The sequence below is a fragment of the Nomascus leucogenys genome, chromosome 3 (assembly GCF_006542625.1).
Source record: "Nomascus leucogenys isolate Asia chromosome 3, Asia_NLE_v1, whole genome shotgun sequence".
Classification (NCBI taxonomy): domain Eukaryota; kingdom Metazoa; phylum Chordata; class Mammalia; order Primates; family Hylobatidae; genus Nomascus; species Nomascus leucogenys.
In genome coordinates this window covers 129,744,600-129,771,620 of record NC_044383.1, presented here as the reverse complement: position 1 = coordinate 129,771,620, position 27,021 = coordinate 129,744,600, and the positions used below count along the sequence as shown (strand labels likewise).

Below are 27,021 nucleotides of genomic sequence, written 5' to 3'. Positions count from 1 at the left end.
GAGGCTGAGGCAAGAGAATGGCGTGAACCCAGGAGGCGGAGCTTGCAGTGAGCCAAGATCATGCCACTACAGTCCAGCCTGGGCAACAGAGTGAGACTCCATCTCAAAACAACAACAAACAAACAAACAAAAATTAGCTAAGTGTGGTCTCACACGTGTGTAATCCCAGCTACTCGGGAGGCTGAGGCAAGACAATCGCTTGAACCTGGGAGGCGAAGGCTGCAGTGAGCTGAGATCATGCCACTGCACTCCAGTCTGGGAGACAGAGCAAGACTCTGTCTCAAAAAAAAAAAAAAAAAAAAAAAAAAGAAAAAAGAAAAAAATGGAAGAATTATACAGTTAAGAGAGCCACACAAAAAGAAATGTTTTGAGGAAGAAAATAGGAACCAAGAGATCAAACTCTTGACAAAACCAAGATGTCCTGTCAAGAGGTTAATAGGAGAAAAAAGATAGCACACAGGAGAGGGAGAATTGATGTGCTGTGTAGATCTGGCATGGAGCAGTAGGTAAGATAGAGAAGGGTGGTGTACCACAGACTCCCAGCCAGTGTCTTGCTTCTCTCACTGATCCGCTATTCTCGATCTCCACATATACTCTGATTTTCCCCACCAACACCCTTCCCTGGTATTTCTTCCCTGGAATAGCAGCTTCATGAGCTTGTTTCTCTAGAACAGAATCTGGGCATAGGGTAGAAGCTCAGTGAATATTTGCTGTATGAATGGATGACAAGGAGGCTTCATGACACCCAGCAGGAAAAGTCAAAAGTGGTCACTGAGGAGCTCTTGATGAGGTGCCAGTGCTAGAGATGACAGCCTTGCACAGACCTGCCTGGCTAATCAGAAGGAATGCTGTCTTCTTGCAATGTGTTTCTTAGGACATGAAGAGGGCACATCAAAACTCCTCAAACCCTCCTCTACTGATTGTTAAAAATAAGAATAATTGTCTTCCTCAGAAACCATCTGGACGGTCTAGCTAGTCAGAAGTCCCAAGTGGAAAACAGGAAGGCATGGAAGGTGAGATGTGGTTCTCTTCTCTTCTGGCTAGAGATCATGACATATGAAAAGAGTGGATAAAGAAATGCGAAAAGCCATTTCAACTGATGGTGTCGAAGACAAGATCTGATTTTCTGGACCATAACTTTCCTACAATAGCCTGACAAGACATGTGGTTCATTACATGAAAATAGGAATGAGATGCCAGACTGTTCACAATAGCCAAGACATGGAATCAACCTAAATGTCCATCAACAGATGAATGGGTAAAGAAAATGTAGTACACATACACAATGGAATATTATTCCACCATAATGGAATACTATTCAGCCATAAAAAAGAATAAAATTCTGTCATTTGTAGCAACATGGATGGAACTGAAGGACATTATGTTAAGTAAAATAAGCCAGGTACAGAAAGACAAATGCTGCATGTTCTCACTCATATGTGGGAGCTAAAACAAAAAAACTGAACCCATGGAGATAGAGTAGAATGACAGTTACCAGAAGCTGGGAAGGGTAATGGGGAGGAGGGATGGTTAAGGGGTACAAATGTACAGTTAGACAGAAAGAATACATCTAGTGTTCAGTAGCACAATGGGGCGACTATAGCTAACAATATTGTATATCTCAAAATAACTAAAAGAGTAGAACTGGAATATTCCTAACAAAAAGAAACAATAAATGTTTGAGGTCATGTATATCTCAATTATCTTGATTCAAACATTACACATTGTATGCTTATATAAAAATATCACATATACCCCAAAATATGTACAACAATTATGCATTCATTAAAAATAAAAAAATTTAAGAAAAAAATGACATGCCAAGAAGATGCTCACCGAATTGGTCTATTGAAGAGAACCTTAGAGTTGAATTCAAGAGAGAGGAAAACACCCACATAATGGTATAAAGCCAGATATCATGGAGGACAGTGGCCAGAATAGAAAAAAAAAAAAAAAAAAAAAAACAATGCCAGAGACTTCTAGTGCTTTTGGAGAAACTAGCATCCAAGAAATGTGGATATGATATGTACATATACCCACATGAGGGTACAGAGAAAGAAGAGAAAATATATTGTTATAAAAAAGTAAAACAGATCACCCTGTTAGGAGGCTCTGGGTGATATTTTCCACAAAGAGAACACTAAATAAGCAGAAAAGTGATAGAGAGTTTTCAAGGGAACTTCCAGCTCTCTAGACATTTACAAGATGCTTAATTCTTACTGATAAATTCCTCTTTAAGTAAGATGAAATTCTATTCTAGACTTAATTCTAAATAGTGAAAATGTGGTTGGTGAAGTAGAAATCATAAGAATTTTTGGAAAAGTCACCATGTTAGCTTAGGATTAAAAATAGCTAAGAAAGAACACATGAGGTACCGCCAGATGCACAGGCACCCTGTGGACTCCATGAGCACAGGGAACTGGTCAGGCGTGTCCCTAGTACACACTGCATTGGGCCAGGAACTCCATAAAAACTGAGTGACCTAGACAATCTAGTATGCTCCTGTGGTGAGAAACTCTGAAACTGACAATAGATAAAGGGATGAACAAACTTAAAGAAAAGATGGAAGGATGATCATGTAACAATGTGATTAGGAGATACACACACACACACACACACACACGTACACACATCAGAAGATAGATAGAAAGATTGGAGACAATTTGTTTCAGGCCAACACAAAAGGAAACTTCCTCAACAATTAGAGCTGGGAATAAGAAATTCAGAGAGAAGCTCAATGACTGTATGTTATCAGGGCTGCTGGAGACAGAGTTGATTCCTGCCCTAGAGACAGAACTAGATGGCTAAGATCCTTTACAATTCAAAAATTCTTAATTTCAATTGAAAATTATGAAAGTGTTTTACTATAGTAACAATAAATAGTGTTTGGCTGTATTTGAATAAATATTAATAGTCCCAGGCTTCAGGCGTATTATGGGTTAAACTCAATTTTGTAAATTAGTTTGGGAGCATACCCATAATTCCAAATAATCTAAAAATGCAGTACCGGAGACACCACCAGTATGTAAGTTAAGGATTGCTTACAGACAGAGGCAATAATGCATTATTATTTCAACTTAGAAAGGCAGTCTCAATAGGACTCGATACTGTATCCACCAGAAAACACCAAAATATGCGCCATTCTAAACTGGAACTCCATGAGGTTGGCTTTCTGACTTTTGGTTTGATGGTGGGTCAGAATCTGCCTTGCGAATTTGAGTGGAAGAAAGAAAACCATAACAAAATGCTTATATTATAGAGTTAAATCCTGCTCCTCTTGTGGTAGAATTGTATAGAATGAAGTTCCATAATTTGTTAGGAGCCATGGAGCTGCAATAGATATCAAGATTGACAACCAAGCCAGGTGCAGTGGCTCACGCCTGTAATCCCAACACTTTGGGAGGCCAGGGTGGGAGAATCACTTGAGACCAGGAGTTTGAGACCAGTCTGGGCAACATAGCAAGATCTCGTCTCCACAAATAACACAAAAATTAGCCAGGCATGGTGGTCCATGCCTGTGGTCCCAACGACTCAGGGGACTTGGGGTGGGAGGATTGCTTGAGCTCAAGCGGTCAAGCCTTCAGTGAGCCATGATCACTCCATTGCATTCCACTGCAGCTTGGATAACACAGTGAGACCCTGTCTCAACAACAACAAAAAGATTAACAACCATGAGGTTCGTTAATGTGAGGCATTTTAATGGTTAAATTATCAGATAAAATTTGTAAAGGCCTAGAATCACAATGTGTCCACAGCATTACTGAAAGTGCATGCTATGGCTAACTCCGTGATGACTTCCCAGGGTTCTCTCAGTGCTTTCCCTTCCCTCCTTCCTGCCTTTGCTTCAATGTTACCTTCCCAGGAATATTTCCCAATTTGAAACTGTAACCTCCCTCCCATATTCTCTACTCCAATTCCTTGCTTTAATTTTCTCTTCTCACTTTCTAATACAGTATCTCACTTATTTGGGTTTATTTTCTGCTTCCTACTGCGACTAGAATGTATGTAAGTTTTTTGCAAGAAGGAAGATTGTCTCTTTTATGTGACTAAAATCTATGAGAGTGTCCCTAGAGCCTGTAATAGTTCCTGACATATTGTATGTATCACATACAATAGATGAAGATGCTCAGTGAACACTTGCTGAGGACAAAGAAGTGTGGAACACTTGGCTAGGCACAGTGGCACACGCCAATAATCCCAGGACTTTGGGAGGCTGAGGTGGGCGAATCACCTGAGGTCAGGAGTTTGAGACCAGCCTGGCCAACATGTTGACACCCCGTCTCTACTAAAAATACAAAAATTAGCCGGGTGTGGTGGTGCATGCCTATAATCCCAGCTACTCAGGAGGCTGGGGCAGGAGAATTGCTTGAACCTGGGAGGCGGAGGTTGCAGTGAGTGAGATTGCGCCATTGCACTCCAGCCTGGGCGAGAGTGAGACTCCGTCTCAAAAAAAAAAAAAAAGAAGTGTCGAACACAAAGCAAGAAGCCCTCTGTGGATCTAGATGTGCAGTGTGGCCTTTGGCTGGTTACGTAACTTCTCCCTGATACAGTAAATTGGGAAAAAGGAAAGATTCCTTCCTTTTCCTGCCATATGATGTGAGGGTGAATGATAAATAAAAGCACTTCTAGGCTAGGCACGGTGGCTCACGCCTGTAATCCTAGGAATTTAGGAGGCCGAGGCAGGTGGATCACCTGAGGTCAGGAGTTCAAGACCAGCCTGACTAACATGGTGAAACCCTGTCTCTACTAAAAATACAAAAATTAGCTGTCCGTAATGGCACATGCCTGTAGTCCCTGCTACTCAGGAGACTGAGACAGGAGAATCACTTGAACTCAGGAGGCAGAGGTTGCAGTGAGCCGAGATCACACCACTGCACTCTAGCTTGGATGACAGAGCGAGACTCTGTCTCCAAAATAAAAACCACTTCCAACTTCTTAATGGAATAAGATAAGTAAAATCAAAATGCTATCATTTATTAATGCAACCAGAGCAATCCTTAACAAATATCACCTTAAGCAAATCCTTAACTTCGCCCTACTTTCTAGATGTGGAAAATAATCCCAAATAGCAACATTAGGTCTCTATGGTTACAAGAGAATATTATCCTTTAATAGGACCAAACATAACTTTGATCCTTGCCAACCACTTTTCTACATGTGCACTGTGGAAAGCAGGCCAGTCAAGCAGAAATAAAGTAATTCTTCAGACAAAATCCTTCTTACAGCAAAAACTAGTGTGTGAGGCAAAACCATGTATTAGAGCCACCTTTCAATGATCAGTCCTTTCTGATATGGGTAGGAAGACACCTTTTAGAGATGCAACTAGTGAATGGTCGAAAGTACTGGCTATGGGACCTCATTGCTTAGGTTCAAATATTGCTTTTGCCTACTGCCAGGTGTGTTTTCTTGGGCAAGTCATCTAAATGTTCTAGCCCCAGTCTCCTCATCAGTAGAACTGGGATAACAGTAGCCCTTAAAGATTGCAGTTCATGAGGTTGTATTGATGATTCAGTGAGTTAATATGAATCAAGTTCTTGGAGCAGGACCTGGTACCTAACAGCATTCAATAAAAATTAGCCATGATTATTACTATTAGGGAGTACACAGTACCTTTAGAAAATCAAAGATCTGATTCCTAGAATGCCACCTAAAAATCTAGACAGGCATTCTTTTTCTATTACTACCAACACAAATAAAAGTCTCCATTTTATTGAAGATAAGTTGCCTTGATTTTCTTTATACAGGAGTATAACTTACTTTTAAATAAGGACAAAAGATAGGAAAATATTTTTTCTAATTTTATTGGCTTTTTAATAGTGGTACATGGCTGTAATTGTGAAGTACATGTTTTGGTAGTATTTTAATTTGTTATAATTTTTAAAATCTTCTATTTCTTTTATAAAGTCTCAAAGCATAGGCAGGGTATGATGGTTCATGCCTGTAATCCCAGCACTTTGAGAGGCCAAGGAGGATGAATTGTTTGAGCCCAGGAGTTTGGGAACAGCCTGGCAACACAGTGAAACCCTGCCTCTACAAAAAACACAAAAATTAGCCAAATGTGGTGGTGTGTGCCTGTAGTCTCGGCTATTTGGGAGGCTCAGGTGGGAGGATCATCCGAGCCTAGGGAGGTGGAGGATGCAGTGAGTTGTGATTGTGCCACTGCACTCCAGCCTGGGGGAACAGAATGAGACCCCCTTCCCCCACCGAAAAAAAAAGTCCGAAAGCACCCAGTACTGCACTTTTGGTTATAGTGGGTATTTAATAAAGAAGCAATTCAAGGCGTGTTTTTTTTATTACATCTCATGTATAAGTTATTACATAAAGAACCTATGTGAAGTGCAGCAAAAGTGAGTGTGATAGTCTCTGCCCTTAAATACTTTACATAGTAAATTAGGAGCATAGGACAGACACTTATACAAGAAAACAAGTTAAAATAAACATGTCCTAACAGGAGTACAGGCAAAGGAGGGGTGGCTCCTATCAGCTGGTGCTGAATCAAAGTCAAGAATAACTGCAGGAGGAAGACACATGTTACTGACCGTTGAATGATTGGTAGTATTTCAATAGGTATAGCTGGAGGAAGGAGGTGCTCAGAGGAACAGGAAAGAGCAAGAAGAAAAGCCAGGGGACCAAGAAGGCTTGGGGCATGCTGAGCCAGTGACCCAGCATGACTGAAGTCCGAGGGCTATGGACGAAAAGAAATGATAAGGTCAGTTTGGGTTAAACTGAGAAGAGCTGAGGAGTCTGGATTTCACTGAAGAAGCAACGCAGACCCAGTCACGCTTTTTGAGCAAGAAGTGACAGGAGCAAAGTCCCATCTGAGGAATGTTTCCTGATGGTGGCATCCAAGAGGATATGGAGGGACAAGAGGGGAGACGGGTGCTCTGCCCGCCTATGTTCCCAGATCCACACGTGTTGGGCCACTGCTGCTGACCAGAGCAAGCCCTTCTCTCCCTGCTCACCCAGCTCTTGGGCTATGTCATTTCTAGCAACAGTAGCTCCAGCACCACAGGCTTAGGATCTTAGGAGCCTCCTCTTCCAAATCCATTCTCTGTGTTCCACTTTATATAGCAAGTTTCTGTCCTGAGTCCTTTAGTAAGTTCCTGTCCTACTTATCAGCTCTATTCCCTTGTTCTTTAAAAAAGGATAGGGCCATAGGCTGAGCGAGGTGGCTCACGCCTGTACTCTCAGCACTTTGGGAAGCTGAGGTGGGCAGATTGCTTGAGCCCGGGAGTTTGAGACCAGCCTGGGCAACATGGTGAAACCCCATCTCCACTAAAAGTACAGTACAAAAGTACAAAAATTAACTGGGCATCGTGGCATGTGCCTGTGGTCCCAGCTGCTTGGGAGGCTGAGGCGGGAGGATTGCTTGAAGCCGGGAGATTGAGGCTGCAGTGAGCTGTGATAGCACCACTGCACACCAGCCTGGTGACCAGAGCCCTGTTCAAGTCTTTCTGATTCCCACAACAGACACCATCTGCCCCACCTAAATACTCCTACCTGAGAAAAAACACCCTGCTTACTGAGGGCTGTCTGAATTTTCTAATATTGCTCACCCAGATGCTCTGAGATTTACCCTACCTGTTGGAACTTGTGCCATTTTGAAGTGAAGTACTCATTGCTCTATTTGCCTGGCTTGATACTTGTAAAGTCATTATCTTGGTCACTCGGGTTCCTGACAGCCTGTGACATCCAAAACCTCCTCTGTCAGCCTCACCAGCTAGGTCAGATTCCCCTCGTAGGTAGGCTTGCTGCCAGAAGCCTACCTCTCCCTGTCTTCTCTAGCGGCCTACAGATTTCTATAGCTAGCTACAAATAAGCATAGCAAAAAAGCTACGCTGCACCAATTGAGACATTAGGTGATAGGACTAGACAACAGGAATTGACAGGATAGGCTGATGTTAAAGACTTTGCATGAGGAGAAAATAACTCAAACGTTTTAGGAACTGATAGAATGTAGAAGATGGTGAGAGAAAGAAGAGTCAAAGAACTCCATGGTTCAAAGTCTGGATGCCAAAGGAAGCCATGTCTACAGTAACAAGGATAGCTGGGGTTGGCAGGGGATCTGTTTTGGTTGGAATGCATTTATACATAGTACTTTTCCACTCCCTCTTCCTTCACTCCCCGTGTCCATCATAGCATTTATTAGTACCTCACCTGTCTAGAATGAAAGCTCCATGAGGGCAGGAACCTCACTTGCTTATTGGCTGCAGAACACCAGCTTCCAGAACAGTGCCTAGCAACTAGCATGTTTTCCACAGAAATACATATAGACCGTATGAATGGATTTTGAGTTAACATGCTGTCCTCAAATAGTGCTACCCATCAGGTGCTTGGGTAGATGTGCATGGGCATCAGCTGGAGCCTGGGCCAGTTTGAGGGATGTGGGTAGGGGAAAGAAGGGCATATTCAAAGCAACAGAAGGGCTAAGGCACATAGCAACCTTCCCGCTGGGGGTTAGCGGTGATGAGAAGAGGAAGAGAAAAGGCAAAAGAGAGAAAGAGAAGTCAAAGACAAACAAGATAATGGTAGCTTTTGTAAATTAAGAAAGAGGTATTTTGGAAATTAAGGCAGGACTGTTCAGTAATGGCAAATGTCGTAGAGGTTGAAATGAATGAAAATAAGAGAATGACACTAAATTTAATGGTTAGGAGGCTTGGAGCAACCTCGGTGAATACAGGATACAGAGATAGATTGCAGTGGGAAAAGGAATGAAAACGTGGGAAGAAAGTAGAGGCAGCAGAGATACGTTAGATTTTCAGTAAGTTTGGTCTTGATGGTAATACACTATGAGAAGTTAGAGGAACAACTGTGTTTATTTAGACAGGGCGATTGTACTCTCAGCTTTGGGGAGATACAAGCATATATAAAAATCCAAAGGAAGGATGTTTATATCCTCACCTCCCACCAAATCAAATCAAAGCAAAGCAAAATGGGAAAAAATGATTATGTAGGGAAAAAAAAAAGATGTAAATGCCATTTTGAGTTCTACCAATAGGGAAGGGATACAAGAACCTAGAGCTTAGGTGGGACCTCTCACGCAGGAGAAGAAAAGCAATGAAGAGGGGTATCTGAGGGAAGTGGCCAGAAAAGAGACCTATTCTCCTGCCCTAGAATCTAACAGCCAGACACTGAACAGCCTAAATCAGAGTTGAAGATATTGGAAACTTTCTGCTTTAAAACAAGGCCAGAGAACTGGAAGCTGGGGCATAAGCCCAGCCTGCCTTGTAGGGAAAGATGTCCTTTGGACGTAGAATGAGCATTCCAAAATACAACTGACTCAAGGACCACCAAAACAGGCCACGAATGGGACCCTTCTTACCTCCCACTACAATAATAAACATGTTATTACAATGCATTAATAAATTAGTGTTACATCCTATCTACTACCAATTAAGAATTCCTATAACAGAAACCCATACTAGGAAAAGTGGTATTTATCACTGCACAGCAGAACACAATAAGGTTCATATCCATGTGAATACCAACTAAGAGAAGGACAAACGTAGAAGAGTTACTTTTCTTGGAAGAAATGAACTTTCTTTTACACCTCAAGATATTGTGGGTCTGGCCTAAGGTGTACTTCATTGATTATCAGATAGCAAATGGCCCTGATCATATCCAAACAGCTTGATTCCACTGCTTGAGATAATTTTTTAAAGAAGAAAATAACTTTCTCTTGGTTATATCCAAATATTAGTTTTGTGCAAAAGTAATTGCGGTGTTTTGCCACTAAAAGTAATGGCAAAAATCGCAACTACTTTTGCACCAACTGAATATATCAGTTTTCCTCTAGATATGACATTTCTCCAATGTGAAAAAAGCTAACGTATGATACACCCTTTTGAATCTTATGTTCATTTTCGTACCTTACGTCTGGAGCCCTGTTCCCATCTTGGGTAGTCTTGGTAACATAAAGAGCCAGATTCTCCCAATGCTTAAGCACATGTGAGAGGCAGGCACTTGAAGAAGACCAGTGAGGTTCCTTCCACGACCAAAAAACAGAGGAGAACAAGATGCCCAGCCAGGGACTGGAAGGAGTCAAGGGTGTAAGGGTGTCTCTGGGGACCAACAACAGAATCAGGAACTGAAGCACCTCCAAGTTTAGCACATTCAACTCCCCGATTTTGCAGGTGAGAAAACTGAGGCTGATCTGACCTGTTCAAAGTCACCCAGCCGGGTGTCCTCACACAGCACAGCACTCTGTCCCTCACCTCTCACTGCCTCCTAACCCAGAAAGCCACTTAGGTACTGAAGAGGACCCAATAACCAAACTAGCATTATTTTCCCCTAAGCCAAGTTTCTCTTCTTTCTCTATCTTTTTATTACAGAAATTTTCCAACATCTATAAGCAGAGAAATGAGAATAATAACCACAATGGACCCATTGCCCAGCTTAAACAACCCATTGCCAGTCTTCCTTTACCTATAATCTTACCTACCTCACCCTCCTCCAGGATTATTTCGAAACAAATTCCAGGTAGCTTATCATTATTTCTTGTTAAATATAAAATGCTCAAATAAACTATATAGCTGCAAATGCATCCAAGACCACTTTCTTTGGGGAGCTTTGATGCTCCTATTCCATATCCTTGCATTGTGTGTAGTATTTTTAATTTCATTTCACAGCTCTAGAACAAAACCCTAGCTCTTGTCTTAGTACAGACCAATAAGATATGTTCTGTGACCCTGTACATCCACTAACGATATTAGACTGTGGTGCAATGAGGAATTCTGATGAAGGGATTGCCTTGCACAGTAAGCATGGGGAATGTTGAACTTACTAAACACTTTTCTATCTTAGACACAATTCACTCACGCTGGCACTTGTTTAAATTGGGCTGAATTCTGGCCTGACATTTAAAGCCAACTTCATCCACAAGTCGATATGAAAGGCACTAAGCAATGTCACTCTTAAGGTTTAACAAATCTACAAACTAAATTAACAATCAAACATTTTCACACCAATAGGGTTGTGCCTCTACTCTCTTAAGACAGAGACCATTTATTTGTCCTAAGGATATGATAGAAATCTAAAATCAAATATAACAAAACTTTTCTTTCATATAGCCACTTAAATCTTTCCTAAAGAATAAATACATCAAAAAATACATTTTTTAATCCTTAACGAACAAGACCGTTAACACTATGTTATGTGTATAGCAGTATAGTCTACTAGTTAAATCATTAAATATGTATATATTAATATAAATAGTATAGTCTAACTAGTTAAACATATATCTAACATCATGTGTATATAAAAATGGATACATGCCATCACAATGTTGACGAATAGCATTTCCACTTACCATTTTCCACCATTTCACTCTCTCGCCTCACCAATCCATTTTTTATATAAATTTACAAATATATATTTTTAAATAAGAATATATTAGAAAGTCAAGGTCACTACAGAAAGAAGGCAAATCAGAACTCTTAAGTTGTTTCATCCTTATTTTATTCTTAAAATAAAGAATTGTATTTCAAATATGGATTAATTTTTTTCTGGGAAAAAAACACACTGTAAAACATAATTTTCTACCTTTTAAAACATTTTATGATTTATCCCATCTTCTAACAAGTTATGATACTCATACCTGCTGAGGTTTCTCTAAATTTGTCGCTGGTCTTCTTTTTCCTCCATTTCCAAGGCTTAAAGATTTTACCAATGGTGGATAGTTTCCCCTTTCTCTTGAAAGGAGGTGTTTGGGAACCTGCTGTGGGGCCATCTGAGTTTGCTATAGAAGCTTTGTCCAGTCCGTCAACTGTATAAAGAAAGATATAGACAGAGAAAGGTTGTAAAAAAGGTTGTAATAAAACAACATCATCGATTGGTCCCTGGGCTGTTAATGGTAAGCACGTCCACTCTAATTGGAATCTCACATAAAGTTTATTTGTCCCATTTCACAGCTGCTAGGACTCCCTCATATCAATCAGTCAATCAGAAATTACAGCCCACTTAGACAATCATTCTGGGGAAACAGACTAGAAGCAAGAGACTTACATTATAGATGGGGCCAGATAAATGAGTGTCTGTGCAACACAGCTGAATCCATCTGCAACAACCCCATCAATATTTTGTACAGGAATAGAGTATTCTAAGTATTTGTGAAATAGGCTGTTCCTCCAGAGACTAGTCTGACATTCTCAGTAATGAATATTACAGTTATGGTGTAGTTAAAATCATGGTTTCTCTTTCACAAAATAAAATTTGGTGCCAGGAAGCTAAATTCTATTTTTACAAGGTAAAACTATCTTTTGCTTCTATTACAAAAAACGTTTTGAGCTTCAAAGAAACTGATAACTACACTAACAACAAGAAATATGTGGAAAATTTGGGTGCTGTGTGTGATAAAAACATGTCTTTGTATGTCTTCACTATTTTATTAATCAGAAGAAATGCACAAAATCTTAAGTTGCCTTGCTTGCAATGTGTTCTAGGCTGACGGAAGATAGCAATGACTTATGTTACACCAACTATCAAATTTTAATGGCAAAGAACTGGAAGCAGGCCAAAATGGATGAACTATAATATTATTCCATCAATAAAATAGCACTTCAAATTATGGCAAAAAAAAAAAGAAAAAATCAAAACAGTAATTTCTTCTTGGAGGTAGAAATGACCTGAGAAGAAACTTGAGGGAACGTATAGGGGTGATGGAAATTATGTCAGCGATGGTTGGATTACCCAAAACTCATCAAATGGTATTTACAATTTTTTGCATTTCACTTTATGTAAAATTTACCTTTAAAAAACCATAAACAGACAGTGAAGTCTAATTAATGACATGTATGCTGAAGTGTTTAGAGGTGAAGTGTACTGATGTCCGTCAAAAATAATAAATGGATAGATAGATGGAATAAACAGATGGATAAAAGTGCAATAAAGTAAAATATAGCAAAATGTTAAGTGTTGAATCCAGCTGATAGATATGCATATGGGGTGTGATACCAATTCTTTTATCTTCTCTGTATTTTTAAAAACTTTCTTAATATAATATTGGTAATAGTAAAACAAATAAAAACAAAAATTGAATAGCAAGGACTTCTGCTTCCAAGAAGATAAAACAGACTTACTTTTTCTTTCTGAGACAGAGTCTTGCTCTGTTGCCCAGGCTGGAGTGCAGTGGCGCAATCTCAGCTCACTGCAACCACCGCCTCCTGGGTTCAAGCAATTCTCCTGCCTCAGCCTCCCAAGTAGCTGGGACTGACTACAGGCACATGCCACCAGGCCCAGCTAATTTTTGTATTTTTAGTAGAGACGGGGTTTCACCATGTTGCCCAGGCTGGTCTCGAACTCCTGACCTCAAGTGATCCACCCGCCTCAGCCTCCCAAACTGCTGGGATTACAGGTGTGAGCCACCACATGTAGCCCAAACTTAAGGTTTTCTTATTCCTCTGGCTAAATACAACTAAAACAAACAAACAAAAAAAAACAGAACAAAAACAAAAAAAAACAACCACCACCACCACCATGGATGTTACATACAAATGTACAAAAATTCTGTAAGGCCAAGAGAAGGTAGACAAGCTTGGGACCTCAGAACCCAAGAAACAACACGGTGGTGAGATTCCTGGGTTTTCTTTTTGCCTCAAATATCCCAGACTCAAATATCGTAGCTGAAGAAGTCAGAAACCTCGAAAGGCCAACAAGCATGGAAGCCAGCAACCCAGAAACACCAATGGGCACAGACCACAAACGTCTGCACTCTCTAGCCACATAACCAGGAAAGGGGCAGAGTAGCAACATGAGAAACTTTTAGACAATAACTGCTCTACTACAGCCGAGCACCATAGAAGAACCTTTGACCATGCATGCCAGCAAAGGCTGAATGGAGTTACTAGATTTCCACCCTCATGAGGCTCTGAAAAGGACGCCTAATACCCCCACTAGAGTGGTGTCAGAGAATACCAAGCAGGAAACTAGCACCTTTACGCCTGGTGGCTGATAATGAAGCATCTTCCACAGTGTCAGTGGAGACCATGTAGGAAGCCCTGACATCCATCCCTACCCAGCAATAACTGGGTATCTCTCCCCTTCCCCCCAATACAGAGGTGGCCAAATCATTGCACACTGAGAACAAGACCACCCCAACTGTGGTATCAAGGGAGACCACACGGGGATCTGGAAATTCTACCTGTGCCCAACAGTAACAAGGACACCACACACACATACACAGGAACTGGGATTTTTACCTCCATGCAGGGGCAACAAGGAAGCACCCACTGCTTCCCCTGCTATAGAGGTGTCAGACAAAGCCAGTTAAAACCGAAGGTTTCAAACAAGATCTAGAGTCACATAACATGATACAAAAATGTCCAAGTTTCCATCGAAAATCACTTGACACACTAAGAACCAGGAAAATCTCAAACTGAATGAAGAAAAACAATCAGTAGATGCCACTTCCTAAATCCTCATGAGTTCTCCTTCCACACAAATAGAAATAAATCCTATTCCTCCCACTAGTGAAGTCTACTCTAATTTCAGGTACTATCTGGGCAGAGATGGGCAGACACTGTGCATTGCTAGGGAAAATTGGAGATTCAAGTCCTACGCTAACTGATTCTTCTGAAAGTGGTTCCTAACCCTACTTTCAGCCATAGCACAACAGATATACAGGGGACAGACTGATTTTGAAGCTAATTCAGAGTAAAGGAGCAAAATATTTATTACTTCAATTCAACTCCTGTCCAACTTCCCTCCTTGAACCAGAGGGCAAACCCAGGGGGGAACTGAAAGTATGGTTTTACTTCTTCATGAAGGCTTTGTGCTGAACTCTCATGGAAGGGCTTAACTTTGAACCAATTAAATGTTGTAAAATACAAAAGGGCTGATTATTATGAACATAGAAACAAAAGTTTCCATCTCAAATTCATCTCTGTGGCTACATGTCCAGTTTTCATTTTCTTACAATATATGGGATCTTTCTCTCCCAACCCACATATCCAGTTCCCTGATGCTCCATAAAAATTCTACTTTCCCTCTGAAGCAATTAAGAACAGCCTATTTTTCCCCTATCATAAACCATACTTGCAATTAGAAACCATATGTTGGCACAGTTGGCGGATGTGCCATTGTACTTCTCTTAAATCATGAATGTGACGACCACTGTCATCTGCTTTTGAGTAGTATGAGCAGAATATTAACTCTCCGCTTTAGATACCCAGGACACTGGGCATTGCTATTGATATTTCTATAATTTTTCTTGTGGATCAGTTTTCCATTAAAATCTATTTGAAACTTTCCATAAATTCTTTCACAGTAAGTCTGGTGAATTTTGCATTTCCATGCAGATAAGAACAAATTGCCAGGTAAATCCCAGATGAAAGGTAAAATTTCCTGATGGTTTTCAATGTTAATTGTGATCCATTTTTATGTTACTGAGAGTAACTTGTCATTCATCAGAACTTACCTTTTCACACTTGACTTCTACGTTTTAAAACACAGCATTTTTTTTTTTTTTTGACGGAGTCTCGCTCTTTAGCCCAGGCTGGAGTGCAGTGGCGCTATCTCGGCTCACTGCAAGCTCCACTTCCCGAGTTCACGCCATTCTCCTGCCTCAGCCTCCCTAGTAGCTGGGACTACAGGCGCCCGCCACCGTGTCCGGCTAATTTTTTGTATTTTTAGTAGAGACAGGGTTTCACCGTGTTAGCCAGGATGGTCTCGATCTCCTGACCTTGTGATCCACCTGCCTCAGCTTCCCAAAGTGCTGGGATTACAGGTGTGAGCCACCACGCCCAGGCAACACAGCATATTTTGAAATACAGTCATTAGCTAATCAAATGTAGAGACTTCAAATGACACAGCTCAGTCTATCTTCCCACTGAAACAAGCCCAACCCCAACAGAATTTCCCCATACCACCAATTGCTAAGAAATCAGAAAATACATACAGGTTTTATTTTTTATTTAAACAGAAATGTATCAGCTAGGCAGTCCCAGTGCAAATGTGACCATATAAGCCAAAAACAAACGAGGCTAGATAATTATCATATTGTTAAGGTTTAGAAATGTATCCTCACACAAATCTCATGTCAAACTGTAATCCTTAGTGTCGGAGGTGGAAACTGGTGGAAGGTATGGATCATGGCGGCAGAGTTTTCATGAATTGTTTAGCACCGTCCCCTCTTGATACTCTATAGTGAGTGAAATCATATGAATTCCAGTTGTTTAAAATTGTGTAGCACCTCCCTCTCTCTTCCTCCTGCTCCAGCCATGTAAGACATGCTTGCTTCCCCTTCACTCACGTACCATGATTGTAAGTTTCCTGAGACCTTCCCAGAAGCTAAGCAGAAGCTGGCCTGCAGAACTATGAGCCAATTAAACCTCTTTTCTACATAAATTACCCTGTCTCTGGTATTTCTTTACAGCAGTGCAAGAACAGACTAATACACATATGAAATAAATTGTAGTTTTGAACAGTCTTCCCTTTGAGATTTGATAAATAAATGATAGGGATTCTTAGAAAAATTGAATCTACTTAATAGAGTTTGTTGTATGTTTATACTATTTAATAGTTATGATATTTTAGATACCAATTTTTCACCACACATAATTATTTCAGGCACTGAGAAACTGAGACAAATGTGGCATAGTATTCCAACTCACAAATGTTGTAACTGAAGGACCATTTAGAAAAGAATCTCCATAAAAGAACTCCTGGTACTAATTTCGTACAAACTGACAGCCGCCCTGTGGAAAAAAGTAGGTGGCAAAAAACATGGTCTCAACTTTTCTCCAAATATCCTTAAATATCTGAAGGTCGATGAGAATGCATTTTTGAAGCCCAATCATAGCAAAAATAACTAGGAGAAATCACGTGTGGTAAATAATGCTTTGATAACACTCTGCTGTGTATGCTTTAAGAAAGTTAAAACAAAACACTAAGGATATCAAACTTTATTTCCTTAAAATATGGTTTCCAGGCTTTGTTATTTTTTGTGCTTTATTATGTTTTTACAATATTAAGATTATCTGTGTATATTTTTATTTCTATTACAGTTTTTGTATTTCTATTATAATTCTGTCACTTTCCCCTTTAAAAGCCACAGAACATATGGCAAAGGAAAATTAGAACAGTGCTTAGGGAAGATTTAACTTTATTGCCTACATTTACATGAGGTCTCTTTCTCTCTCTCAATTGAAACGATAACTTAAGATATATGCTATCATTAAACAAGGGCGGATGTACAACATCTGGGCACAGAAGCAACCCACTACTGGTTAGGGCAAACTGATGGTATAAGCCAGTGATGAGGTCAGGGTGAACTGATGGTATAAGCCATCACAGATGAGCTTGGATCATGGTTTCTAAGGCAGCCAAGTGGCTATCCTTGCCTTCCGTTGTCTAAAGGAGTTCCTTACTCTCTTGCTAATTAGAGTTTACAGCAGATTGGGTCAAATATCTTCCTTTTAAGGGTAAGATAAATGGCAAGTGGAGAAGAAGAGAAAATGAACAGAAGAATAAAAATGTGTGGCATCACACGGGGTGCAGGTTAAAAATTCTGAAACCGCTGAACATGTATATTGGGATCAAACAAGAAAGTATGTGAATGGTAGATGGTGGAAGCCAGGTTTCTCACTACTGGAGAGAGAAATTGCAGATAAGTGAGAGAGTAAAGCTAGAATGATCCATGCTGCCCTGATTAGAGTTGGAGACATCTGCATGAACCCATGTTTGGCCAGGTAGACAGATAGATACGTAAATGAATTATAGACATGTATATATGCATGGGTTTGCTTACATACATGTATTTGCTAGCTCTGTCCTCTCAGAAGGCCTAGAGGCAGTAACACCCCAGTAGCAATGAGCATGCCCAGCACACAGATCTTGGTTTCTAATAGCATTCTCCCATAGACAAACACCACCTCCTTATAGAAAAGGCTGCTTCCAGAGCTGGGGCATGGAAAACACTAGATGAGCCCTGCAACATCTTGTAGTCCCAGAAAATGCTCAAAAAGAAAACCAATGGGAGGAGGTAGGTTAAAGGGACAGAGGAGCCCACTCAAGAGTTTCCAAAGGCCAAAGCTGGAATAATCTCAGCAACAAAGTAAAAATATAGTATTAGATTATAACCCAAAGTATAAAATAAACATCCACAAATCCATACTCATATAGATAACTATTGAATGAATAAATGAATGTGGGAGAAGAGGTAAGTCCTTACAGAATTCCAAATAATTTATATACATAACCCTCTCTCAAGAAAGTGGAGCTTAACTCCTGACTGCTTAAATGTGGGCTACCCATAGTGACTTCCTTCCAAAGAGTGCGGTATGGAAAGAGAGGAGAAAGGAGTGGCTTTGCAGTGAAGACGCTGACAAACAGGACCTTAGCCAGGGATCGAGGTTCACATCATCAGTGATAAGTTGTGCTGACAGTATGTACTCTTGATATGATATAGGGAGAATGGTACTTCAAAACCCACAACCCTGTAGTAACTACAAGGGAAACATTAGGCAAAACTAAATTGAGAAACATTTCTAAAATACCTGACCAGTACATCTCAAAACTTTCAAGGTCTGGCCAGGCATGGTGGCTCATGCCTGTAATACCAGCACTTTGGAAGGCTGAGGTGGGCAGATCACGCGAGGTCAGGAGTTCGAGACCAGCCTGGGCAACATGGTGAAACCCCTCCTCTACTAAAAATACAAAAATTAGCCAGGCTTGGTAGCAGGCGCTTGGAATCTCAGCTACTTAGGAGGCTGAGGCAGGAGAATCACTTGAACCCAGCAAGTGGAGGCTGCAATGAGCCAAGATCACACCACTTTACTCCAGCCTGGGCTACAGAGCAAGACTTGTCTCAAAAACAAAACAAGGCCGGGCACGGTGGCTCAGGCCTGTAATCCCAGCAATTTGGGAGGCCGAGGTGGGCGGATCACAAGGTCAGGAGATAGAGACCATCCTGGCTAACACAGTGAAACCCCGTCTCTACTAAAAATACAAAACATTATCCGGGCATGGTGGCGTGTGCATGTAGTCCCAGCTACTCGGGAGGCTGAGGCAGGAGGATCCTTGAACCCAGGAGGCAGAGATTGCAGTGAGCTGAGATCGCGCCACTGCACTCCAGCCTGGGCAACATAGCGAGATCCCATCTCAAAGACAAAAACAAAAACAAAACTGCCGAGGTCATTCAAAACAAGGAAGGTCTGAGAAACTGTCAGACCAGAGGAGCCTAAGAAGACACCACTGCTACATGTAACATGGCATCCTGAATACATCCTGGAACAAAAAAAGACGACATTAGGGAAAAACTACTGAAATCCTAATAGACTGTGGAGTTTAGTTAACAGGAATAATATCAGTGTTTGCTCCTTGGTTGTAACAAATGTATCATGCTGATATAAGATCTCTCTGTACCATTTTTTCAACTTTTCTGCAAATCTAAAACTATTCTAAAATCAACTTTATATTTTAAAATATGGCATTTGCTATCATGGAGGTAAATGAGGATAAAGATTTTTTTCTTAGGAGTGAGGAGGTCAGCTCGAAGGGACCTCGGTGCCTACTGTCTTTTACCAACAGTAAAGATTTCAGCTGAAAGGAGTTTTGGAAAGTAGTATGCTTCAGACTTGGCCATCTTTCTCTCCAAAATTCTCCCTTTACTAATACTTCCATTCCAAGTATTCTATAAGTAAGAGAACATTTAAATGGCTGTTTCAACACTTTTTAGCACATGATGGATCCAGATAAGGTAAGTAGTATTCAACATCTTGCAAAATGGTAGACAATGGGCCCAGCTCCGGCACGCATCAGGAGGTATTCATCCACAGTTAGTGTATAAACCATACACAGAGAAGAGATTCCAAACATCCCTCCACCAAATACACACACACACACACACACACACACACACACACCCATCATGGACTTACCATGAAGTGAATAAATCAAGGCTGGCCGACCTTTTAAAGTAATGCCAAGAAAAATTTTCTCATTATCAGTACTGTGTTCATCAGAGACATATGATACATATTTATGGGAAAAAAAACAAATTTATAGTCATGTCCTTGAACATGTGAAATGGTTAAATGTAAAAATTTTTAAAGGAACGATCTAAATATCTAAATAATCTAAAAATTTTAGATTATTTTTTAACTTTCTATATATAAATGTATTCCCTCACTTAAAAATCTGAAAATAATAGAATTTTAGAGTTAGAAAAGATCTTGGCTCAGAAGAAAATTGCTTTTTATCAGCTGATGGTTCCTTTAATCAGCATTAAGGTAATAATCATGGCTAAAGTATTTTAAAAATTCTTTCACCATCATCTTTTTAAATCCCCAAGAGTAAAAGAACAGAATGTAAGCGAGAAATTAAATTTAAAGAAAAAGAATAGAATGTGAAAACATTACCATATTAGAGTGTATTGAAAGGATTTTAGTCGCTCTGGAGGAAGATTGGTCATAACCCTGCTATTCACACTTGCCTCTCAATTTGCCAATTTCCATTCCCCCATCACTTGAAAGAAACTACAAAGTTATCTGTAGGGAGTTGGGATAAGATCAGTAGTTCCCACGGTCATTAAAATTAATACTATGGAGATTTTCCAAAAAGATTTTTTTGAGGCATACAGACAGAATGTAAATGATATTGCACTTACAATCCCATTCAGACCAAAGTATCAATCATTTCAAAGCCCCAGAAAGCCTCCTTATGCTTCTTCCAAATCAATAGCCACCCTCTCACCTTTATTTCCCCCAGAAAACCACTATTTTGACTCCCAGCAGCATTGATTTGTGTTACCTGTTTTTTGTTTTTTGTTTTTTTTTTTTACCATGTTGCCCAGGCTGGTCTCAAACTCCTGGACTCAAGTGATCCACCTGCCTGGGCCTCCCAAAGTGCTGGGATTACAGGTGTTAGCCACTGTGCCTGGCCTGTTTTACCTCTTCTTGAACTTTAACTGAGTGGAATCACACAATATAAGCTTTTGTATTTCTTTCACTGAATGTCTGTGAGATTCATCTATGGAACTTTTTTCCCTTACTTGGTTTCTGGGAAAGCTAATCTACTTCTCTACCATCTTTTGATGTTGCCCTGAAGCCATGATAAATTAGAATTTCACTGAAGCAAGACTAAAGGTAGAGAAGTAGTTTATTTTCTGTAAAAAAAAAAAAAAAAAAAAAAAAAAAAAAAGTTGTATATATATTCTTACAATGCATATTAGAGCACTCAGTAGTTCTGAGCAATGTAATTTATAAAAAGCACTGGGTTGCAGTGTTATCCACTATGGGACAACTATCATGTTTAGTACTTTCATATTATGCTATATGTTAAAGCCCTATATATAAGGAAATTGGGAGCCAGGAAGGCTATCTGGCTTCCCAAATTGTTAACTAGTGAAAGAGATAAGAGTCTAGGTCACCTGATTCCTGATCCAGGCTTATTTCCCACTATACCAGGCTGTCTCCATTGGCATACGATAGCTAAACTCATGGTGAACCAGCAACACTCCTAGTAGCTCTAAAATAGCAGTAAGACTATTTGTAAAAAACAAAAAAGCAGGCCGGGCACCGTGGCTCACACCTGTAATCCCAGCACTTTGGGAGGATGAGGTGGGCGGATCACGAGGTCGAGATCGAGACCATCCTGGCCAACATGGTGAAACCCCACCTCTACTAAAAATACAAAAAAATAGCTAGGTGTGGTGGTGCACACCTGTAGTCCCAGCTACTCTGGAGGCTGAGGCAGGAGGATCGCTTGAACCCGGGAGGCGGAGGTTGCAGTGAGCCAAGATCATGCCACTGCACTCCTGTCTCAAAAAGAATAATAATAAAAAAAAAAGCAAAGAAGATATTGCACAATCAGGACAAGCAATAAATCTGTGTTATTGTTCTGGGTTTTGACCACCCAACTGGGATGGTAAACTGTAAGCCAAGAAGAGAGTTGGAGCCTATTTCCAACTCTGCTACTTAATCAGCCCTGTGACCTTGTGCAAGGACCCCAATTTTTCATTGCTGAAATTAGGAGACTAGGTTAAATGATCTCTAGGCTCCTTTCCAACTTTAAAAATTCTATGACTTCATATTGCTTTGTGCTGAGTGTATCAGTCTTGTAGGTCACCTTAAGACCTATTCTATTACTTGACATTTTATTATGCTAAAAAAAGGACCTGTTCTAAGTGCTTTATAAATACTGCCTCTTTCATCATTACTACAACCCTGCAAAGTAGTTGCTATTAGCATTCCCATTTTATAGATAAGGAAGTTGAGGCTTAGAGAGACCAAGCAACTAGCAAGATCCCACAGCTGGTAAGCAGGATTTAAACTCAGGTAGTTTAACTCCCAAGTATTCCCTGTACAAAAATGGGGAGGAGGGTAGTGGGTGGCAGTGGATTTCTATTTTAAGAGAAGGCAAGAGATAAACCCTAATGAGTGGTAACTCAGTTCAACTCCCAACCACTTTTTGGGCTAATCCAAGGAGTAGGGCAGGTACGGTTTTGCTGTCTAAAACAATGCCCAGTGTCATCACGGTTAATTTCATGCTGGCGGCAAGCAGTGTACTCTATGCTTTATACCGACTAAAGTAATTTGAATGTACAGAATCCTTATTTATCATAATATTAATTTTAGAAGTTTGATACTATCAATTTTTAAACTTGTTTTTTTAACAGAGGCAGACATTATTTTTAAACTCCCAGAGGGAAAAGCTACTAAAGACTTCCATCTGCCTGCAAGCACTGACAAAGAATTCCAGAGTTTAAACTTGTGGCCAACAGGCCTGCAGAACAAGTATGTTTGTGCAGCTGCATGACATCCTGATTCACTGACATGAACAACATCCCCTAGACTTGCTACAGGATATTTAACAGATTAAATAAAGTCACTCTTAAATTGGGGTTTACAGAAATTCTGATTGAGTAGGCAAAGGGCCACTTTGCTAATGGAAAATCAATTTTAATGTAAATAAAAGCATTTCACATTTTGAATGCCACTGTTATCGCCACAAGGGAAGGGTTGTCTCTATGAACAGATAGGATGACTGCTTAGGAATAGCAAGATGTTTGCTACAGAGAGGAAAAATGTGACAGGAATCAACCAACAACCTATATTGTTCCCCATAGATGTTAGTCACATACAACAACTCCCGAAGTCTGGAGTGGAGCAGGTCGTGGTGTGTAGAGCGTGTGCTGTGTTTTTGAAAAGGAAGAAAAAGCTGATATATCCCTAATGGACAATCTGCCAAGTGAAAGAATTTCAACTCATCCATGATAGGATAACGATCACCCTGTTCATGCTGGGAATGTGCGTCAGCACAGAACTTCAGGGGAGAAGCTGGTAGACCTTATATATAATTTGTAAAATAAAATATACTGAAATATCACAGTTCTCCTCTCGCCCCCCCCCCACCACCCCCAGTCAATGGAGTCTCATTCTGTCACCCAGGTTGGAGTGCAGTGGTGAGATCTCAGCTCACTGCAACCTCCGGCTCCTGGGTTCAAGTCATTCTCCCGCCTCAGCCTCCTGAGTAGCTGGGATTACAGGTGCATGCCACCATGCCTTGCTATTTTCTGTATTTTCAGTGGAAATGGGGTTTCACCATGTTGGCCAGACCAGTCTCAAACTCCTAAGCTCGAGTGATCCACCCACCTCAGCCTCCCAAAGTGTTTGGTTTACAGGCATGAGCCATCTCACCTGGCTGAAATATCACAGTTTTTAAGTAAGGGGCTAAATTTTGTTTCAGACAAAATTATGAAAAAATTCCCATTGAGGATGAATGTAACACAAATATTATTAAAATAACACATGAAATCTAGATCAATATCTTTAAGTCAAAAGGCTGGTGGATAAATAAAAGCCCAGAGAATATATATATATATAGTGACTAATGTTCCCTCTATGTCCAAGAGCCTCCTGGCAGTCATACAGAGTCCCCAAGGCTGCTATCTGTGGAGAGACCGTGGCCACATGTAGCATCCCGGACAATCTCCCCAAGGCAGACATGAAACCTGCAGGCATGTACTATGGAAAACAGGATGCTGGGAGATCAATCCCATGGAGAAGAATTTATGTCAATTAGTCATACGGAGTCCCCAAGGCTCCCAGATTTATGTCCTTATAGCTCAGTTAAGAGATGACTGCAGCAACCCAGGCATCTGAACTTGGAGAGAAGGAGCGAAAAGGGACTGGAAATGATGGATGATCTGAGGGACATTGAGGAGAAAGAAGAGAGGAGTCTGAGGAACTGCCTGAGAACTCTATGGCCTGAACCTCTACAAGGGTATGGCGGGATGTCAAGGAGAGAAAAGATTTGGAGGAGAGACCTTTAGCTTGTGTTCAGGCACCATGAACTTCAGGTGCTGGCAGAACATTCAAGGGAAGATGTCCAACGGACAGTCAGAAATGCATTCCTGGCACTCTAGCAAGAAGCTGGAGTTGAAGTTATTTGGTGGAGTCTTCTAAACAAAAGCAGCTGTTGAGGACCGGGGGTAAACTCCTAGAGAATGATTACATTTAGGAGCAAGTGGGCTTTGCACAATAAAGAACCTTGAACTTCTTTGGCATTGAGAATGAACAAGTAAAGAAAAAGGTTTTGTTTGCTGTTTGTTTTAAATTCATAAAGTGTGAAGGACACTCAAGCAGGTTCATGGGCTGAGGAGAAGGAGCCCTGGGTGTTGGGGTGTTGAAGATGCAAGAAAGAAGAAGGGCTGCAGAGCTGCACCAGCCAGGATGTCAGACCAGCCACACGGGGACTGCATGGGGACTGAATTCCTTCAGGTCATAGCAAGATTTGGGGTGGAGAGGGAGAGTCTGAACTTCATCTGGTGAATATGAGGAAATGACCAGGAAGTCAGGAGATGACAGCACCAAAGAAACGTGAAGGAAAACTCAGCAGACGGCACCTACCTCAAATGAGGGCATGCACAAGACTGGACGCAAAACGAGCAGGAAATAGCACTGGGGAGTTGATGCAATGTCAACGCCCCCTGTGATAGCAGAGGTAAAGGACAACAGAGCCTCCATTAAAGAGAATTACCAGGGCAATGGTGTTGCCAAGGAGACCCAGGGTTCAGACAATCCAAGGGAGAGGAGGAAGGAGATATCTGCAAAAATAATGAGGCTGTAGAAAAGTGTGCTCACTGTGGAACAGAAACATTCATTCACAATTAACTGAGCAGCTATTATAGAGGAAGGGCTACAATGGTAAGAAAAACAGATCAGATCTCTGCCCTTAGGAGGCCTGCAGGCTATGAGAGAGGCTGACATTAGTCAAACAACCATCCACCCAAATGTAGACCTGCAGTGTGTATTGAGTAGGAAATGTGGGGGACCCCAGGGGCTCACGTGGTGGCACTGTGGCATTAGTTCCTATGGCAGACATAGCACAAAATGGCCTCCAAATTATGAGTTAAAATTCATGGTAAAATTGTTTGAGGGCTACAGAGGTTTAGTCTAGTTTCATAGCATTGCCTAAAAGGTAGAAATATCCTATTCAAATTAAACAGGAAACCACTTAAAAGCCACTGAAAAGCAAAGGATTAACATTCCTTGGTTTGTACACCTAATTCTCTTGAGAGAGAGAAACAATTCCACTAGTTGCTTTTAAAAAAAAGATAATTTTATAATAATGATGCCTTTAGTGTTGATTTTATATTTTTTCTAACATAGTTATTGAGGATGCCCCACTTGCGAGATGTTCTATTTTGGTTTCTTTATTTAAAATGACAGGTGTATTAAGCAAGCATTCCAGAGAATGAGTTGCTCCAGCAGGATTTGGATAAAACACATACAGAAAGCCTCTGAATCCAATTAGGGCACCATCAAACCAACCAGCTTATTCCAAAATCCTTTTCTAATATAATTTTTATTTAGATTTTCAATACTGGTCTGAAAAAACATTGAACATGTTCTAGAATGATGGGAAAAAGCCTGTAACGGAACCTCAGAAGTAGCCAGTTGCAATTCACCAATGTTTTCAGAAACCATAAAAATGATTTTTAATTGTTGTTGTTATTAAGTGAGTAGGTTAAAAAAAAGACTACCTCTCTGAGAAGCAAGAAAAAATAATAATTCTCACCACTAGATTAGGAGTCCCATGAGGACAGGGAGCAAGTTGATTTTATTCCTGGTGGTGCCCCTATACTGTACTTAGGCCGCAAAAAGGTCCCTAAAAATATTTACAAAAAGAGTAATTCACGGGTAAATGTGGGGCAATAATTTACAAGGCCTAGGCTATGATTTATTTTAGCAGGTCTTTAGATTTTTCACAGAGGAAATTGTTTCCTACAGTGCCTTCCTGTAGAATTCCAAATATTTTGAAAGATAATATAACAAACACTAATATTTGAAATTGGGAAAATATCAGAGCCAGCAGGAAGGATGATTAACACTCATAAGAATGGTACAGACATTGCTGACACAGTTTTCAGGTAAGCAAACACTTAATTGCTCTTTACAAGGTAATTGAAAGACAATTCATCAAAGACAAATAATTGAAAAACAGCTGGAATAATTTATATGTGAAATTGTCTTTTCAGAAGTTTCTATTTTCACCCAGTGATGAGTGGTGAAAATTAATTTCTTCAAGAGCACTCTCATTGTTAACATTTCCTTCTTTCTCATCTCAGATTTTTCTTCAGTCTTAACCTTCTTTCTCCTAATTGGGGAAGCCAGAAAAGCAATTTTGTTCCATGGCAAAGAAACAAGAAAATAAATTACTTAACTAAATTGGAACTAAATCCAAACTGCTTTTGTTTTTTCCATTCTCTTTAGGCATCACACACGAGAACCTGAATCTCTTAGAAAACAGTGGAACAATGTAGAAAACTATAAAACCATTTTAATCTGAAATCAAATTCTTTGATAATATAGCATTATGACAGATGTTTAGTTATGTGGCAATATTTTAGGCTTTCAATTAACTAAATATATCGGAACTACAAGGTAGGACTACCTCGCATAATAGCCCAGTGTTGTGGTGGCAAACATATGATTCTACAATGTAACGTGTTCAATGACGAGGAATCATTCTTTAAGACTGGCAGCCAGCAACAAGTTTTTATTCCAATTTAAACAGAACACA

At 40.4% G+C, this 27,021-nt stretch overlaps 1 protein-coding gene across 6 annotated transcripts in view; it reads right to left on the bottom strand.

Moving 5' to 3' along the window:
• Positions 1-27,021, bottom strand: part of PHACTR2 (phosphatase and actin regulator 2) — a 289,977-nt gene that overhangs the window by 104,373 nt on the left and 158,583 nt on the right. For all 6 annotated transcript variants that reach the window (XM_030809782.1, XM_030809786.1, XM_030809784.1 and 3 more), the window contains exon 2: positions 11,597-11,764. In XM_030809782.1, coding sequence (XP_030665642.1) covers positions 11,597-11,764 — 168 coding nt within the window. The remainder of the gene's footprint in view (positions 1-11,596; positions 11,765-27,021) is intronic.